Source organism: Tenrec ecaudatus, chromosome 8 (genome assembly GCF_050624435.1).
Source record: "Tenrec ecaudatus isolate mTenEca1 chromosome 8, mTenEca1.hap1, whole genome shotgun sequence".
In the NCBI taxonomy this organism is placed as follows: Eukaryota; Metazoa; Chordata; class Mammalia; order Afrosoricida; family Tenrecidae; genus Tenrec; species Tenrec ecaudatus.
This window is the reverse complement of record NC_134537.1, coordinates 26,029,999-26,048,072: the sequence shown is the minus strand read 5'-3', so window position 1 is coordinate 26,048,072 and position 18,074 is coordinate 26,029,999. Positions and strand designations below refer to the sequence as shown.

The following is an 18,074-nucleotide window of genomic DNA, read 5'->3' as shown; positions in this document are numbered from 1 at the left end:
AGCTCTTGCGCCTTTTTCAAATCTCATCCCAGAGACTGGGGCATGGAGGAAGGTGTGGTAGGGATGAGGCCCTGGCCCTGGCAGCCTGTAAGGCTTTGTCAAAGGCGTCCCCTGGCATTCTCCCTCCCCCTCAGTTCCCTGAAGACAGCCATTTGCTTCTAGCTTCTGTGTCCCTGGGCCTCACACCAAGTGAGGAGTGCTCGGAGGCAGGAGACTGAGCATGGACGTAGGTATGCGAGACAGCAGACCTGGTTCGAGTCCAGGCAGCTCCCCTAGAGGTCCAAATTGCCAAGGGGCGGGAGACGCACTTTAGGGGCGGTGGAAACCCTCTGCCTGAGGTGTGAACTGAACTGACGGCGAGATTATTGCCCTTATCAACGCTGTCCTCACCGTCCTCCAGTGTGAGATACACGCCTCCCCTCCCCCCAAAGCCAGAGATTGCGCCAGAGCCCTGCGCGCTGCAAAGCAGGTGACGCCGCCGCTGACGGCCAGGGTGAGGGGGTGTTGGAAGAGGCGGGGGTTGCCGAGGGGGAGGAAGGGAACAGAGGGAGGGTTCCGGTTGGTGCGGCGAGCGCCGTCACGTGACTCCTGCTGGCGGGCAGCTGCGCCCTCTCCGGACTCACACCTGCGTGCGCAGCGTCCTCAGGCGCTCCGGGCTTCCCCGCGTCACCCACAGCCAGGGCTCCCCCCTCTCCCGTCCCGCTCCTTCCCCTCCCCACCCCCGGCGCAGCCACCATTCAGTCCCCCTGCGACGCGCCGGCGGCACGGGTCTCCCAGGCCTGGAGATGTGGCGCGCGCGCGTGCGCTCCGGATGCCTTCACCTTTGGAAGCCGGTCATCGGGGGGGAGGGCGGGGGGTGGCGATCTGCCCTCCGACGAGCTGCATGGGCCAGTTCTCGGGACCCCTCCCTAGGAGAGGACAAGTTTAACCCCGAGACTCGGGGGTGACACTCTGACACCTGGATACCGGGGCCCGACAGGTAGAAATAAAGAGAGGCAGAAGTACGCAGCGACAGACGTAGACGGGAGACCTGACACCGGAAAAGGCACGGGACCCAGCTGCCAGTCAGACACCAAGATATTCTGACACAGAGGCAGAGGAACAGGAACAGAACCCCGACGGAAGCCAGGGCGCTTTTGGACACACAGAACTGGCGGGTACCAGAGCGCGCCAACCACGGGAACCACCCATTGGCTCCAGCAGTTGCCGCGCCCGGAGGGCTTTTCCACTACCTAGTTTCCCGGGTTCCTCCAGAGTTTCGGCCCGTTCCCGCCTTCCTGCCCAGCACCCCGCCGCCGCTGGTCCCCACTCCAGTCCTCGGGTCGCCTCTCCCAGGCTCGGTGACAGGCGCCGCCCCCACCCTCCGCAGTCCCCTGGGTGCAGGGCTCTCTCCTCGCCAGGACCCGCTTCCGCTCGCTCGAAGGAGCCCCCGGTGCCCGCGTCCGCCATTCCCGCCACTACGTGGGGGGGGTGGGGACCCTTCCCTTGTGGCCCCTCCCCTCCCGGCCCCGCCTCCCCCGCCCGCCTGCGCCAGCCCCGCCCCCGCCGCGCTCTGCCGCAGTCGGGCGCTCATCGTCATTCCGCTCTCGCCGCCGCCGCCGCCCCCCCGCCCCGCCCCCGCCCCCGCCCCCGCCCGGTCCTCGCCGCCGCCGCCGCCTGCCCAGCGGCCCGGGAGGCGGAGGCGCGGGGGAGGAGGCCGCGCTTGGCTTCGCAGCCCCGGATGCTGCATGACTTCATCCTTCCGCCGGCTCCCCCGCTGAGCTAGGGCCGGTCCGGCACCTAGCCCGCCGCCCGCTGCAGTCCCGCGCCCGCCCCGCGCCCAACATGTCCGAGATCCTGCCCTATAGCGAGGACAAGATGGGCCGCTTCGGCGCAGACCCAGAGGGTTCCGACCTCTCCTTCAGCTGCCGCCTGCAGGACACCAACTCCTTCTTCGCAGGCAACCAGGCCAAACGACCCCCCAAGCTGGGCCAGATTGGCCGAGCCAAGCGAGGTACGGGACCGGGCCCTGGAGTCGCCGCCTGACCCAGAAACCCTCGTCTGGGCGCTTCTCGCCTGCCGTTCCCCGCCGAGCACCGCAGCTCCTGCCGCAGCCCAGCGCAGCCCGCGCTCCTCTGGCCCGGGCGGGGAGGGGGGTGATGTCCCCGTTGCGGTGTTGTGTCCCTCTCTTCCCTCTCCTGGGAGCGCAGTGCCCCGGATTCGATGCTCACCACCTCTGGAAGCAGAGTCCTGGGACGAGGGCGAGGGGGAAGGGCCGGTCCGGGCATTTGGGGCTGCCTGGAAGCGGGGACGCAGGCAGCACAAGAAGCCGGTTCTTTCGGATCAAACACCAAGTCAGGACGGATGGTGGGGAGAGGTATTCGAATGCCGAGAGCGCGGGGAGCGTAGAGATTCCGTTGTCCTGGTTGTTTGTATGGGGAGGGGGCTCTGTCAGGCCAAGATCAAAGAGGGGTTCGAGAAGTCAGAATAGTAGAGGGTTGGACTGGCTTCAGATCCCGTTTGAAGGCGAGGGGCGGAGAGGGGGCGTTCTCTTGAAATGAGGGTCGAAAGGAGGGGGGTCTCACGAGCCAAAGGTTTTATTGAGCTCAGATGGCGGAGGGTTCAGGCGGCAGAAAGATTTGGACCGGGAGGTTGAATGGCGGGAGCCTTTGGAAGAGGAGAGGGTCTGCGGGGGCAAGGCTTGGCAGTGGATTGAGTTGGCAGGAAAGTTGGCGTGGGGAGGGCATTCATTCGGTGGTGTGGGGATCCAAGGGGCGCCCAGGGCCACCAGTAGGAGCCGTGTGGGGTGCGAAGACGCAGGGCCCACTCCCGCCGCTGCCCCTCGAGGCCACGCGGCTGACGCGCTTTCTCCTTGCGCAGTGGTGATCGAGGATGACCGGATAGACGACGTGCTGAAGGGGATGGGGGAGAAGCCACCGTCCGGAGTGTAGACGCACCGGCTCGGGCGGCGGGCTCCGGGCCCAGCCCCGCAGCGGCCAGGAGCGCGGGCCGGTGATGCGGCCGCCGGCGACACCCTCCCCGGTCCAGGCGCCCGCGGGCGGGGGCTGCGGGGCCGCGCTGCAGCCGCTGGGTCAGTGTTGCTGCCGCCGCCGCGGGGCACTCCGGAGCTGTCCGCTTCAGCACCACGGCGGCGGCGGCGGTAGCTGCGGTGCGCGCGGGCCCGGAGCCCGCCGCCGCGCTCATGCACTTTAGAACCTCGGGCCGCAGCCCCACCCTGCACACTGGAACGGACACGGAGACCCGCGGCCCCGAGCCCCTGGCCCGCCCCTTCCCGCACGGCACCCCTGCCCCGCCCCCTCCGGCCACTCGGGTCTGCACACCGAGGCGACCGACTGGCCGGCGTGTCGGACCGCAAGCGGCCAGGGATGTTTGGCTGCGTATTTGCATGAGCTTCCCACCTCTGTGAGCCCAGCCCTCCGGGCCGCTCCTCACCCTTCCCCCTGTCTGGCGTGACCCCCATCCTCAGCCTCTTTCTAAGGGACTTCCTCAGCACATTTGTATTTTTATATCCGATTCTTTGTTTACTGGCTCCGCTCATGGTTCATGCCCTACCCCCCACGGTCTCAGCCGCGCCTGGCGGGTGGGACGGGTGTTGAGGCTGGGGTGGTACAAGCCCCCAACATGGTAACCAACCACATGGCCAGTCTGCCCAGGCCTGACCCTGCCACGGCTCTCTGGCAGACTCTTCCTGCAAGGTGTCACCTTCCATGGGCCCAGAACCTGATTTTACCTTGGACCCCTGAGTCCGTCCTGCCCCTGGGGACGCAAATGGGGACTGCTCTGAACCTCTGAATGACATTAGTGGCCCCGGAGATGTTCTCGACCCAGGGGTGTCCTCTGTAAATGTCCCTCCATCCTCACTGTATCAGGAGTGTGTGAATAAACACAGACCTCCCTGTGTGTGTGGCAGCTGTTTCTGTCTGCTCAGGAGCCAAGCAGAAATGACTCTGAGTCCTCTTTGGATTAGAGAACGGGTGTTGAGAAATTCGGGGCGTGTTGGTGGCTGGAGAGGGTTGCCAAGGAAGGTCTAAGCAGAACACACGCACTAGGCTGGCTCTAGGACAACAGCACAGAGCTGTCTGGACGAAAAGCCTGCAGCCTCTTGTGGATAAATCACAATTGGATGGTACGAGCAACTGGCCCCAGGGACATAGGTCTCCGAACTAGTGAGCCGAGGGGCTGTGCTAAGCTTTGCTCTAAGGGCAAATTTTTGCAGAATGGCTTTGGGGAGCCTGTGAGAAATCTGAGGAGCGTAAGAAGAAAGCTAGGCACCTGGGATTTGAGATCGGACCTGACCTGAGATGTATTGGTTCACATGGGCTTGCTGGCAGTGACTCTTCTCTTAGACATGAGGTCCTTGAGCTGGGAGCACCTTGGACCCAACTCCAGGTCCTGAGGTCAGGAAGTCCCACTACCCGAGGAGCCCAGGGCAAGAAGGCCGGAGGGTGGGAGCGTGATGACTCGGGCCTCACAGCTGAATGGCACTGAGAAAGTCTTCATGATCTGAGTCCTGGAGGAAGCACGGTGAGGTTGTGGGGCTAGTGGGTGCGAGGAGCTTGGCTCCCAGGGCTATCTGAGCCACACTGAGCTCCCCACCCTTGTGCATGAAGTAGAGGTGGAAGTGGAAACCGCTGCCGTAGGTTGTGTGCCTCAGGGACCAGCCATAACCAGTTTGGGCATAGTGCCTACTCCGAAAGTGGGGAGCTGCAAAGGTCAGGGAGATGAACCGGCCCCCAGGAACCAGCACTCTGCTCACCTGCAAGGGAAACAAAGAAGCTGTCGGTGAAGAGGCCCCCTCCAGGTCCTCAAAGGTCAGTATCTGCCCAGGTGCTCACTGAGGCAAGCTTGGGGTACTATCCTGTATCTAGGTAGCTCTTGGCTCCCTGTGGGAATGGACTGAGCCCTGCCCCTGTCCCCCGTCCATTCCGTGGAGTCTCTATTCTAGGCATACAGGAGCACATTTGTGACTTGGGTGCAGGACACTGCTTTCCAGCAAATGCTCATCCTACTTTGTGTCATCTGTCTAGTACCTGGCTGCTACCTCATTCCTACAGCAACCCAGGAGCCAATCATCAGCCAGTGTGAGCCTAGTCCTTCAAGTCCTCTTCAATCCTGACCCAGATTAACCCTCTCCTTCCTTCAGGACATTCTATATTCCCGAGAAGGGTCCACCACTTGGTCTGGACCATGCCCCCTTTTTGGCTTCTGAGTTCTTCCAATGTTCTGACTCCTTAACCCTTCATTCCCATTGTCGGTGGGCCATTCCTCGTTACTCCCTCACCTCACTCAGCACCTGGTCCACAGTGTGGGCAGCTTCAGGGGACACAGTCCAGGGGTCCCGCTCCCCAGCCAGCAAGGCATCCAGCACGCCCTTCTCCAGCACCACGTCGAAGGAGCCACTGGGGAAGCTCAGAGCCCGTACATCCATCGTCTCCCAGCGCAGCGAGGGCACGTGGGCATAACGAACCCTCATGGCGGCCACCACTACTGATGAGTAGTCCACACTGGTCACATCAGGGAAGCCCCCGAGGAACAACTCGTAGCTCAGGGCACTGTTCCCACAGCCTGGGGGTGAGAGGGAGCGGGTGGCAAAAGGTTTACATTAGTATTGGTTTTCAGCTTTCCTTGATTATTCACCTGCTGTTGGTTGTGCTGAGGGTGAAGCCAAGGAATACAGGAAAGAGCGTGAGGTTTGCGCCTTGGAGCACAGAGGCATGGGTTAAGATCCTGGCTCTACCATTGCTAGTTGTGTGGACCAGGACAAATCGTCTGAATGCCAGGCACTTGGGTTTCCTGTACGGAAGATGAAGATACAATTCTTTGCTCACAGGCAGGACAAGATGAACTAAACTGAAGAATTCAAACAGCTGGAGCACAGCTGAAGAAGCCCTGAACTTAAGAGTCGTCCAAAGATTGGGGCTCTAATAGCCCTAGTCACTTGGTCATGACAAGCCGTTCAACACTTTGAGCCACCATGTCCTCAAACTAAGAATGGGGCAAAGACCGGTGTCATTAGAACAATAATAGCTGTAAGAGCCCCCAATAAAATGATTTATTAAAAAACCAATATCATTAGTTTAGAAATAAGATGACTCTTTGGTGGTGTTATGTGGTGTGCCCTGGAGTTGATGCCCGCAGTTTCTGAGGCTGTCCTTGGTGCTAGAACAGATCACTGGGCTTTCCTCCTGCGGAGTGGCTGGTGCATTTGAACCAATGACCTTTTGGTTAGTGGCTGAGCACTTTACTATTGTGCCATCAGCCAGCCCCAAACCAAGAAACCAAACCAAATAAACCCGCCACTATCCAGCTGATTCCAGCTTATAGTGAGCTCAACTGGAGTGCCCAATATGTGGGCAGGCAGCCTCAACTTTCTGGGGAGGTGCTGCCAGTGGGTTTGAATCACCAACCTTGGCGAAGCAGTACTCGAATATTACCATTAGGACAATGGGAACATTGTTATTAGACTAACCTAGCACTTAACTCTCAGGGAGCCTCTGGAGATAGAAGGCAGAATTAACGAATGATGGGAAAGCTAAGTGAGGACACACAGGGACGGGTCCCTTCTATTAAGTGCTGCCCACTGGGGTCCAACAAAGTCTGTGTATGACTGTCTTCTCCTGATTCTCAATGGCCTCTGGACAACAAACACGTAGTTCATCTAAGCACGCTCAGGGGACAGTCATCCACACACCCAAGACTGCCTAGGACTTCAGGTACAAGCCTCAAGCTTGGGGGTTCCCATGATACCTTCACTTATGACAATATTTAGAACAGTGCTATACTTTGATTAGTTTTATTACAGCAAAAAAGATTTTAAAAAATAAACATGTCGAGTGAGGTCTGAGAAGGTCCCCAATGTGGAGCTTCCCTGTTCCAAGAGATGTGTCACTCTCCCAAGCTTGGATGTCTCTCACCAACCAGGAAGGCCCACAGCTTCAGTGTCCAGACTTTTCCTTGGTCCCCTCAGTACGTAGGTATGATTGTTTAAATTCATGGCTGGAGTCAACCTCTAGCACTCTTCCCTGAAGTCACCCAGTGGGTCTTTCCAGCATGACCAGCCCTAACCCAAGACTCATGTCACTTTATTAATATAAACCCCATCATGGGGGGAAATCCCAAGGGTTTAAGGTTCCCCCCAGGAACTAAGAATGAAAACCAAGTGATTTGGGTCAAGTGAATTGCGTGCCCTCACAGACTTGGATGATGAACATGAGTCCTTGCCCTCAAGGACCTAGGCTCTGGTGGGAGGAGAGGACCTATCGCAGGCAATTAATTGGCACATGGCTTCAACCTCACATAGTAGGGCTGCGCCCCACCTAAGGTAGATTGCGCAAAGGTTTCAAAGGCGTCGACAACCAAGCAACCAAAGAATCATGTGCTCTGGAATTAAGTGCCAAGAAAGCAGATCCAATGAGGGCAGGGTCAAGTTACAGAAAACATGGAGGTTGAGGAGTGGATGTGGATCCACAGCCCAAGGATTTGATCTCCTTAGAAGATCCTTTGGCTTTTTCCAGGTCCTCCTGGAAGCCTCGGCCTGAGACTCGGTCTAGATAACGGCTCTTGGCAGCTTCATGGGGGGATTCCAGCTCCTGGGATTCGGTTGCCTTTAATCCCCATTTGTCTAAGAGGATCAGGATCAGTTGCTGGATAGCCCTAATCTAGCAGAGCTTATCACCCGGACAGGGCATGCAGGGGCAGCTGGTCGCTCTTCAGCGCCCACTCTCATGTTCCGCGGGCCCTGGGGGCTCAGACAGAGTTCTCTCAAGCCTGGGAAATGGTAACATATGCTTCTCCAGGTTGGAGCCATCACAGCCCCACTGGCCTGGCTGTCCAGAAAAGTGACCCAGACTCAGGCGGAACTCCCAGTGTGTTCTTTGACTAGCAACCCACCCACTACCCCCACACCTGCCCTCAGATAACTGCCTGATGTTAGACCAGTCCAAATCCCCCTGGTAGAGGATGGTATCTTCCAAAAGAACTTTACCGTAAAGGAAGGAGAACAAAGCCAGACCTCATGGTCACCCATGCTCACCAATCAGCAGTTTCTGACCCTGCTGCCTCAGTGACAGGGCTACCAACTAAGATGGAGCTAGCATCTAAGAGAGGGACTTAGGGCATCAGAGCCCCGAAGAATCAGGCCAGATCCAACAACCCATCACGTGGGGCCAAGAGGTATATGGATGCTAACCAAGACTGTGGGATAAGCCATGTTGGCAATTTATTCACTTATGACAGTGAAATAACCCTTATGGGGTCTGGACCATTGACTCCTTCCTCCCGTCGATCCCTGTTCTCCTTATACCCATAACCATCAAGTTGATTTTGTCTCATAGTGACCCTAGAGAAACTCTGAGACTATAGGTCTTGACAGGATCGGACAGCCTCATCGCCCTACAGTGGAACAGCTGGCGAGTCTGAGCTGCTGGCCTTGTGGTCAGAAACCCAATGCTAAACCTCCGTGCCACCAGGCCTCCCAACAGGAAGTCTAAGTGAGAAGTCACATCATGATGAGAGGATTCCTAAGGAGCATGAGCACCAAGCGAGGAGGAAAAATAAGAGAAAAAGCAATGACAATAAAGTTGTGACAGCCAGACCCACTCACTGGCCATAAGGATATTCCAGCCATGGGGAGCAGACACACTCTCCTTGAGAAAGGCATTCTGTTCTCTGAACTGTCCTGGATAAACTGCCCTCTCTGACTCCCATTTTCCATAACGCTTATTGAACATGAGATTCTATGCTACGCATTGGCTAAGAACTACTCTGGTTTATGTTCGTAGTTGTGGTTGGGTGCAGTTGAGTCAGCTCTGACTCACAGTGACCCAGCATCCAGCAGAAGGGCACCGGGGCTACCCTCCCCATCTTTACTATGTGCCAGCCTAGCACTGAAACCACTGGGTCCATCCACTGCATGGAAGGTCTTCCTTTTTTTCACTGGCCCTGATATATTATTATTATCCATCTAGTATTATTAATACCACTCCCATTTTCTAGGTTGGGAAACCGAGTCAGCCCAAAGTGGAAGAACTTTCCCCAAGTCCGCGTCACTGGTAGCCACAGAATTTGGACCTAGCCCAGGCAGGTCTGTCTAACTTCAGAACCCGAGTTCTTTAATCACTAGGCTCAACTGCCGCTTGTTTTCAAGAGGCCCACTCACCTGCAAGGGTGTCACGCTCCACCTTTAGTTACAGCAACATGACCAACTGGTTCTTATTCACAATGTAATCATGTTACCACTTTCAACAGAGTTCTATATGTTGTCTACACCCCTCTTTGAGGCTCCATAGGAGGAAGACGCTAGCATCAGAAGGCACCACTCTACCATGTAGCACGCACACATAACTAGTGGACGCGCATTGCTCGGCCAAGTCCTCTTGTGTTCCTGTTGCTGCTCTGTGTCCACTGTTTGTGTAATTGCTTCTAACTGTCTACATCTATCACTCTTCAGGTTGAAACTAAACTTTATCTGCCTGGTATAGTTCTACGCCTCTCTCATTCCCATGTAATCATCTTAAACTCATAAATCCTCTTATTTCTTTAAGGCTGGAAAAAAAGAGATAAAGAGAGACAGAAAATTAAGTATTTTGTTCAGGCTTACACCGCTAGTATCAACAGAGCCAAGATTCCAACAGCATTAACTCCTCCATGGTCCAAGTTCTCAACCATTAGGTTAACTGGATTAACTTTTTTTCTAATACCAGGACTCTTCTATTTTCCAAGTTGAGTAGGTTATATACAGATGATCCTTTACATACACACTGTGGTATAGCTATCTTTCTTAATTTAGTTTATATTTGTGAAATATATATATATAGCCACAGTCAGGCAGTCAATTCTGACTCATCGCACCCTATACAGGGTTTTGAGATGATAAATCTTTCCTGGAGCAAAGAGTCTCATCTCCGCTCCCTTCGCCTTCAGTAGCTAGGGGGCTTGAAATACAGCTCTTGCAGTCGCACGCCTAACCCACGAAGTCATCTGTCTGGTTTTTTTTTTTTTTTAAAAGGAAGGAAACCTGTTGCTTACTATGAGTTGGCATCGACTTGTTGGCAGTGAATTTTTTGAGAGCCCTGGTGGCAGAGTGGGTTATGAGCTGCAAAAGCACCAGCCACTCCGTGGGAGAAAGATGAGGCTTTCTACTCCGATAAAAGTTGACAAGCTCAGAAACCCACGGCGCCGTTCTTCTCTGTCCTATAGGGTCTCTCTGAGGCAGAATGGGCTCGATGGCCGTGAGTTTGGTTGGAGTGAGTTTAAAGCCTCTAAGGTTGGCATATAGAAGCCCTGGTAGTGTAGCGGGTGACAGTAGACTGCTAACCACAAGGTCAGTAATTCAAGACGACCAGCTGCTGCGCGGGAGAAAGACGGGCTTTCTATTCCCAATAAGAGGTCCAGTTTCGGAATCCCGCGGGGGCAGTTCTACCCTGCCCTATGGAGTCGACACCGACTCCACGGCAGTGAGTTTCGCGTGAGAAGGCTAGCAGTGGGAGAGCGCCCCGAGAGCGTGGCTGAGACACAACTCGCATCCCTGTCCGCTCCCTTCTGAGGAATGGATGGCACTGATCTCGGTTGCAATGTCCCCCCTGGTCAGAGGAGGCGCTGCTCAGCCCCCTCTACACAGGAGACGGGGGACCAAGTGACAGGTCGCGAGAATGCTGAGATGCTAGCCATCGCTAAATGACAATGGCGCTTGATTCCCGTGCGTACACACACACACACACACACACACACACACACACCCCACCCCACTCCACCCACCCTCTAGGTTTTGTGCTAAAGGTGTGTGCCTTATCCACCTGGAGCTCACAGTCCCATTTCTAGGAAGCCGAGAACAGGTGCACGATACGTCCTGTCACACAGGCAACTAGTGTTGGGACTTGAACCAGGTCCCCCAAGCTCTCCAGCGCGCAAGGCTGCCTCCGAAGGTCCAGAACAAAGTCCGGCGGCACACGCTGAGATCCTGAGTTTCTCCACGGCGCCCGGGACTGGGAATCTCTTGGTTCCTGTTGGCCCCGGCTAAATCCGACCAAGATTCTGAAGGTGCCGGATCTTGGCTGGGCTGGGACCCACTGAAGGCAGGAGGGCCGGCCAGGCGGGGGTGTGGAGGCGCTGCTCCAGCCTGCTCCACTCGGGAACTACCCACCTAGCACGAGGATCCGATCCTCGGGCCGCAGCTCCGGCTCCACAATGGCGCGGAAGGAGGAAAAGTCTCCGAACCACTCGTAGGGAGCGCAGTCGGCAGCATCCTGGTAGCGCTGATCCCAGTACTGGACCTCGCAGTACCCGCCGTTCTGCTCCGGCAACTCGGGCAGGGGCGGCGGCGCCGCGGGAGAAGCCATGCTGCGGGTGGCGGGGCCGACCAGGCCAGCCGGGCACCTGGCCACGCCCTCGGGCGGGGCTTAGGGCTCCAAAGTAGCCAATCAAAACGTCAGCGCGTGGGGGCGGGGTCTCGGTCACCTCACCCCCACCCCCCGCAGTTGCTCAACACAAACACGTGGAACTTCCGGCCTTTAGTAGCGCTCTGGGAAGAATCCTCCGGCTCGGAAAACGAGAGGATCCGGTCTCTACGTTGCCGGCTCCCCCGAGGCCCACACGCTTGATGTCGGGCTCCCTGTCCTCGCTTCTTATTTTCAGTTTGCCTTTTTTCTGCTGAAAGGCTGAAAACTAGTGAAAGATTCACTGCTTCCCACACCATTTTGAGCGCCTGGGTCTCCTAGGGCAGGAAGAGAGGGACGCAGGCACGGGCCTTGCCCTCCAGGAAAGACCCGCGTGGAAGTGTCTGGCCCAGGGAGGCCACGTGGGGTGGGAGCAGCTTGGTGTGGGTTTGGGCGAACGTTTACAACACCACACGAGCTGGGTGTAGAAGAGGCTAATAAGACTTGGCTCTTGCTCCCACAGAGCACACAGTCCGTCAGGAGAACCGTGTGGAAGAAAGAAACTTCAAAGGCGCAAACAATGACTGACCGCTCGGGTTAGCGCTTCGTCCGGCGAGTGGCTGGTCCGCGAGCGGAACCCAAGTGCTCAAAGGTGGTTTCCTGGATGGCGGACCCGCCTGCGGGCGCACCATCAAGATGGCGGCTGGGCTGCGGAAACGCGGCCGGGCTGGCGCCGCGGCCCGGGCAGCAGGTCGCTGCGAGCAATGGCTGCGGCGCGCCTGGCAAGAGCGGCGCCTGCTGCTGGTGGAGCCTCGCTACACGCTGCTGGTGGGCGCCTGCCTCTGCCTAGCGGAGGTGGGCATCACCTTCTGGGTCATTCACAGGGTGGCATGTGAGTGCGCCGAGGGGAGAGGGTGGGCAGGAGTGGGAGGGGACACCCAAACTGGAACCCAGACCCATTCATTCGTCGACTGCAGACTCGGATCTTTCACCCCAGACCTGAGTCTGTTAGATAGAAACCAAACCCTGTCTGAATTCGGCCCCGGGAGGGCGGGCCCTGGAGTTGATCACTCTGTTAGCCTGGACAATCAGAAGACCCGCGTTTAAATGGATGTACTGCCGCTTCTGCCTGTTCTGTGGCTTTGGGCAAGTCACGTCCCCGTCTGAATCTCAACATTCTCATCTGCTTAATTCTGTGGCCTCAAAAGTCCCTTCTCAACCCTGGCTGTTCATGACCATTTGAGCCTATTGGTGACTTTCTTTCCAGGTTGAATCGAGACATGGATTAAAGCACCTACTTTTCTTGAGAAGACATTAACTCAACACTTATTTATATACTTAACAGTGCTAGAGCTATATAATGGTGAATGAGACATCTGGCCCTTGACATTGTTAGCAGGCAATTAATTACAGTGCATCATATTCACCATTGATAGTGGAAAGAGTGCTATAAAGGATATCTCGATGCCATCCAGTCTGCTCTGACTCAGAGCACCCCTCTAGGACAGGGTAGCACCCTGTGGGTATCCAAGCCGGTAACTCTAAGGGAGTAGAAAGCTTCGTCTTTCTCCCACAGAGCAGCTAGTGGTTTTGAACTGTGACTTGGTGGTTAACAACCCAACGCGTAACCACTATGACAGCAGAAGCAATTAAGTCAAGCTTGAGGAATGGGGGAAGCTTCCTAGAGGCACCCCCACCCCTTGAAAGTCAGGAGCTAGCTGGTTGAAAAAGGAAAAGATTGCTCTCGATCAGTGGCTCTCAGCCTTTCTATGCTGCAACCCTTTCATGCAGTTCCTCATGTTGCGGTGACACCGAACCATAACATTTTCGTTGCTACTTCATCACTGTCATTTTGCTACTGCTAAGATCGGGCGACCCCTGTGAAAGGGTTGTTCGACCCCCAAAGGGGTTGCGACCCATAGGTTGAGAACGGCTGCTCTAGATGAAGGAATTCTTTTTAAATAAACCTCCAGTCCAAAAGAGAGCCTGTGTTTTCGTTTTGTCCTTAGGGCTGGAATATGGAATCAAGTAAGGGTGGTAGTGAGAGATGAGTCACAGAAATAAGTGAAGACCAGATCATCATGGGGTTTATAAGCCTTGAGATCGTTGATAGGGTGGGTAAAAACTTGCAACTTCCCAAGTTCCTGCCCCAACTTCTAATTCAGTGGTCTTGAGCTAATCACAGCCTCATGGACTCAGAGGTTCCTCCCATAAAAATGGGTACAAGAGTTTGGTCTTGAATTTTCGAAGGGTCTGAAGCAGATTTCATCTGATTTGTATTTTAGAAAAAGCATGGGACTACACTACAGGTGTAAGAAAAATTGTAGTGGTGTGAAAGGGGAGTAGGTGTGAACCAGATTGCTGTGTCCTTTCCCCTAATCAAACGATTGCTCTGTAGAGTCTAGCTAACATGTTAGGCCTGACTCTTTTGAGTCTGTGCCAGAGAAAGATGAGCTATTTTGATAACAAACCAGTAGGACTCGGTGACTGGGAATTAGAAATGGAGGAGAAGAAAGTATCAAAGATGCTACCCAGGTGTGTGACCTGGGCGGCTGGGTGGGTGATGATGCCATGCATGGGTCTCAGGAAGGGGAGCAGGGTTGGGAGGAAAGGTCTTGGCGAGCTCAGTTATAGGCATCTTCAGCTCCAGATGCCTGTGCGTCCCCCAGAGAGGTGTGTTTGGGAAACTCACAAAGAGAGTTGGGTTGAGGATGTGATGGAGGCCGAGAGTAAGCTGGCATTTTGCTGGGATAGACTGGAGGTACAGGGACAGCCAACCGCTGGCGTTTGAAGTAACCAGACGGCCCCGTCTTATTTCCAGACACAGAGATCGACTGGAAGGCCTACATGGCTGAGGTGGAGGGTGTCATCAACGGTACCTATGACTACACACAACTGCAGGGTGACACTGGACCTCTTGTGTGAGTGTGGGTGGGCCCTTTGGAGAGGACCTGAAGAGAGAGGCCTGGTTCAGAGGGGATCCCCCGACCTCGGCTCCTGTTCCCTCTCTCCTTCTAGGTACCCGGCTGGCTTTGTGTACATCTTCATGGGACTGTACCACGCTACGGACCGGGGCACGGACATCCGTGTGGCCCAGCATATCTTCGCTGTGCTCTACCTGGCCACCCTGCTGCTTGTCTTCTGGATCTACCACCAGACCTGCAAAGTCAGTCCATCCCACCAGGGTCCAGGGGGCCCCCAGGGAGCGGAAGGCTCAGGCCCAGGGAACTGACGGTCCCCTTTTGTGCCTACCCCCAGGTTCCTCCCTTCGTGTTTTTCTTCATGTGCTGCGCCTCGTACCGTGTACACTCCATATTTGTGCTGAGGCTGTTCAATGACCCTGTGGCTATGGCGCTGCTCTTTCTCAGCATCAACCTCCTGCTGGCCCAGCGCTGGGGCTGGGGCTGCTGCTGTTTCAGGTCATAGTCCCTGCCTTCTGGCCCCCTCTGGACTGGATATTGCCATCTCTCCCCCCAGTGTTCTGCAGCACACGGGAAGGGAGTGGCTGATGTTGGTCAGTCGGGATCTATCGGAAGCTCCCACCCTGTAATGCTCACACTTGTACCTCTTCCTGACCTCCCGACGGCCTCCTCTGTTGGCTCTGGCCTTGCATGTACTAAGTGCTGAATACAGAAACCAGATATCAGAACCCCACCCCCCATTCTCTTCCCTGATCCCAAGCAGTTCTGAGTGTAGGCCCCACCCTGGAATTTGCTGAGAGTGGAGGTGGTTGCTGTGGGGATAGGGGGCATCTCTGGGTTGGGTGAAGAGCCTGGAACTGATATTCCTGCCTCCTCTCCTTGGCCCTTTCCAGCCTCGCCGTGTCTGTGAAGATGAACGTGTTGCTCTTTGCCCCTGGCCTTCTGTTCCTTCTCCTCACGCAGTTTGGCCTCCGTGGGGCCCTGCCCAAGCTGAGCCTGTGTGCTGCCCTTCAGGTACTCCCACTTGGCCGCGCACCCTTTGAACGGCCGCCTTCCACCATCCTCCCTGAGGCAGGGAGTTTGGGGCTGATCAGTTTCCTTGGCTATAAAAGGAGGACGTTGAGCTAGAGGCCTCTGAGGGCCATTTTACTTCCGTCCAGTTATGACTCGATGAATCCTACATGTAAGGGATGCTTTTTACCTGCCTCCTCCGCACGTCTGGACCCAAGCTTTGGCATTGGGCGAGGGTGGGGGTGGGGACTGGCTTTCTTGCCATTCCTGGTGGGGAGTAGGGAGCCTCTTCAGCCTGTACCCAACACCTTTCTGAGATTGGGGCCAGCCTTGCCTGGACAACTCCGCTGACCCCACACTCCCCCTTAGGTGATCCTGGGGTTGCCCTTCCTGTTGGAGAACCCCGTTGGCTACTTGTCCCGTTCTTTTGACCTCGGCCGCCAGTTTCTCTTCCGTTGGACAGTAAATTGGCGCTTCCTTCCTGAGGCCCTCTTCCTGCATCGAGCCTTCCACCTGGTCCTGCTGGCCGCCCACCTCCTCCTGCTCCTGCTCTTTGCCCTCTGCAGGTGGCACAGGTACAAAGCGGGCAGGGCTTTGGGCATGTTTGACGAGAGAAGGGGCTCTGTAGTGGAGAGGTGGAACCCCTGGGGCTGAGTCCGCCGGAGGGGCTTGCTAACTGTCTAAATGGCTTCTCCTCAGGACAGGGGAAAGTATCCTGTCACTGCTGAAGGACCCCTCCAAAAGGAAGGTCCCTCCCCAGCCCCTCACCCCCAATCATATCCTTTGCATCGTGGGAAGGTAAGCTTTGTCTCTGCAGGTGCAGAGACTGGGCCCTGGTGAGTGAAGCCCAGACAGCTGGGGACCCTGGGCAGAGGCCCTGTGACTAGATCCAGCCGTATCCATAGAGCACCCACTCTGCAGCAAGCACTGCTGAGTGCGTCGCATATTTTATTCTTGCTCCTAAAGATCCCATAAACTAAGAAGCTACCAAAACCAAATAATCACCAAACTCCTGCCATCAAATTGAATTGACTGACTCATCGCAACCCTATAGGACAGGGTAGAACTGCCCCTCAAGAGTTCCGAGACTGTAACTGTTGACAGGGGCAGAAAACTCCATCTGTCTCCCTCAGGATGGCTGGTGGTTTCGAACTGCAGACCTTGCTGATTACAGCCCAACTCTGCACCTTTATGCCACCAGTGTGCCTTAAGCTACCAGTAGAGACCATTAACAGCTACCATTACTGGGTGCTCGTTCTCGTCTACGTTCTATCCTGAGAGATGCACCTAATATAATTTTAAACAAACAAACAAAAAACTAGCCATGTGGTCAATAAATCAAAACACAGGATATTTCAGCCATGTCCACGTGGACATTATATTCATCATGTTGTTCCCCTGCTCTATCTGTTCCCAAGCCACATCATCACCTGTAGCAGCAGCGCAGGGTTTCAGCAGTGAGGCCTTTCCCTGGCCCGCCTGTCCACCCAGTAACCACTGATGAGTTCTGTTCTCCATGCACTTGTTTGTCCAAGAGTTCACGCTGCCATTTTGTGACTGATTCTTCCACTCAGCTGAAATCATGTGGGCAGGGCTCCTCCAGTTGTAGCAGGCATCAGACTTCCATCGACTCCATCGCATGTACACTCTAACATTTCAGACTCTGAGCTGAGAATAGCAGCCTCATTTCCATCTTACAGATGGCAAAATGAAGTCGTTAGAGCTTAAGTAGCTGGCCAAGGTCACACAGCCAGTACTACCCCTGGTATTACTATCTCAGTAGATTTAGGAGCTGGACCAGAAACTTACCTAAAGGCATGCAGGTAAGGAGGGTAGAGCCAGGGGTGGAGCGCTCTCCCAGAACTTCTGCCCTTCTGCTCTGGGACAGTCCCCCTCCCACCTTGTCCTCTGCTCCTGCCCTTGGCCTTGACCACCACCTACAGATCGTTTCCACTCTCTTCACCTCCAATTTTATTGGCATCTGCTTCAGCCGCTCCCTCCACTACCAGTTCTACGTCTGGTACTTCCACACACTGCCCTACCTCCTGTGGGCCATGCCAGCTCGCTGGCTCACACACCTATTCAGGTACAGCTTGACCACCCTGGGGAATGGGAAGGGCTAGGGGTCTTGCAGTGGGGCAGGGATGTGCCCAGGGTTCGAGGAACCAAAGGACTGCAGACCCCAGAACTGGGCAGAAGCCAGCGCCTGTGTCTCACCCCCCCCCCCCAGGCTGCTGGTGCTGGGGCTCATCGAGCTCTCGTGGAACACGTACCCATCCACGCCCTGCAGCTCGGCAGCCCTGCACATGTGCCATGCCGTCATCCTGCTGCAGCTCTGGCTGGGGCCCCAGCCCTTCTCCGAGAGCAGGCAGCACAGCAAGAAGGCCCACTGAAGTCCCGTCCCCCCCCTCCCCCCCCGTGCCCTCGACCACTAGGGCCTGGGGAGATGGACTCTGCCCTTCCAATAAATCTTGCCACGGCCACCTCTGTGCAGCCTACCCAAGGGATGGGCAGCTGGTGGCGCAGGGGTGTGCACCGGGCCCCATAGAGACCCTGTCGGCAGTCTAGATAGGCACTTTATTGCATAGGATCTGGGGCTGTGGCTCTCTCCCCTTGCTGCCCTGCTGGAGCAGATTTTGTGTGTGTGTGTGTGTGTGTGTGTGTGTGTGTGTGTGTACACCTGCATACGTACACTGGATGGGAGGAGCAGGAGAGAGCACAGGCAGGCACTTGGTGGGGAGAGTCTGGGAGGGGAGGAGAAGCAGTTCGT

The 18,074-nt window shown here is 56.0% G+C and overlaps 3 protein-coding genes across 5 annotated transcripts in view; 2 read left to right on the top strand and 1 right to left on the bottom strand.

The window, feature by feature from the left end:
- ECE2 (endothelin converting enzyme 2) overlaps positions 1-11,373 on the bottom strand; it is a 46,282-nt gene extending 34,909 nt beyond the window's left edge. Inside the window, exons 1-3 of one of the 2 annotated variants that reach the window (XM_075556139.1) lie at positions 11,141-11,373; positions 5,282-5,565; positions 2,561-4,756 (exon numbers count right to left, since the gene is read on the bottom strand). In XM_075556139.1, coding sequence (XP_075412254.1) covers positions 4,469-4,756; positions 5,282-5,565; positions 11,141-11,336 — 768 coding nt within the window. In that variant the 5' untranslated portion in view covers positions 11,337-11,373 and the 3' untranslated portion in view covers positions 2,561-4,468. Of the gene's footprint in view, positions 1-2,560; positions 4,757-5,281; positions 5,566-11,140 lie in introns of those variants that run through there. The other variant, XM_075556140.1, reaches the window with a different exon arrangement.
- On the top strand, positions 1,579-3,889 carry CAMK2N2 (calcium/calmodulin dependent protein kinase II inhibitor 2). The gene is made up of 2 exons (XM_075556141.1): positions 1,579-1,993; positions 2,860-3,889. Exons 1-2 carry the CDS (start codon positions 1,825-1,827, stop codon positions 2,928-2,930), a joined length of 240 nt encoding a protein of 79 aa, XP_075412256.1. The 5' UTR covers positions 1,579-1,824; the 3' UTR covers positions 2,931-3,889.
- Positions 11,374-11,564: 191 nt separating the features above from the next.
- On the top strand, positions 11,565-17,860 carry ALG3 (ALG3 alpha-1,3- mannosyltransferase). Of its 2 annotated transcripts, none has more exons than XM_075556129.1 (9): positions 11,565-12,264; positions 14,194-14,293; positions 14,391-14,538; positions 14,631-14,791; positions 15,187-15,307; positions 15,674-15,879; positions 16,004-16,081; positions 17,247-17,390; positions 17,535-17,860. In XM_075556129.1, the coding sequence occupies exons 1-9, from the start codon at positions 12,069-12,071 to the stop codon at positions 17,695-17,697; spliced, it is 1,317 nt and encodes a 438-aa protein (XP_075412244.1). In that variant the 5' UTR covers positions 11,565-12,068; the 3' UTR covers positions 17,698-17,860. The 2 variants fall into 2 exon arrangements, with proteins under 2 accessions (XP_075412244.1, XP_075412245.1); XM_075556130.1 differs by having other exon boundaries at positions 11,566-12,227.
- The last annotated feature ends 214 nt before the right edge of the window (positions 17,861-18,074 follow it).

Excerpts from the sequence above, each read along its gene's own strand:
- CAMK2N2 (XM_075556141.1), top strand. The coding sequence starts at position 1,825 with ATGTCCGAGATCCTGCCCTATAGCGAGGACAAGATGGGCCGCTTCGGC. Across the intron at positions 1,994-2,859 it reads GATTGGCCGAGCCAAGCGAG|TGGTGATCGAGGATGACCGG; the intron begins GTACGGGACCGG and ends CTCCTTGCGCAG.
- ALG3 (XM_075556129.1), top strand. The coding sequence starts at position 12,069 with ATGGCGGCTGGGCTGCGGAAACGCGGCCGGGCTGGCGCCGCGGCCCGG. Across the intron at positions 14,539-14,630 it reads TCTACCACCAGACCTGCAAA|GTTCCTCCCTTCGTGTTTTT; the intron begins GTCAGTCCATCC and ends GCCTACCCCCAG. Across the intron at positions 15,308-15,673 it reads GCCTGTGTGCTGCCCTTCAG|GTGATCCTGGGGTTGCCCTT; the intron begins GTACTCCCACTT and ends ACTCCCCCTTAG.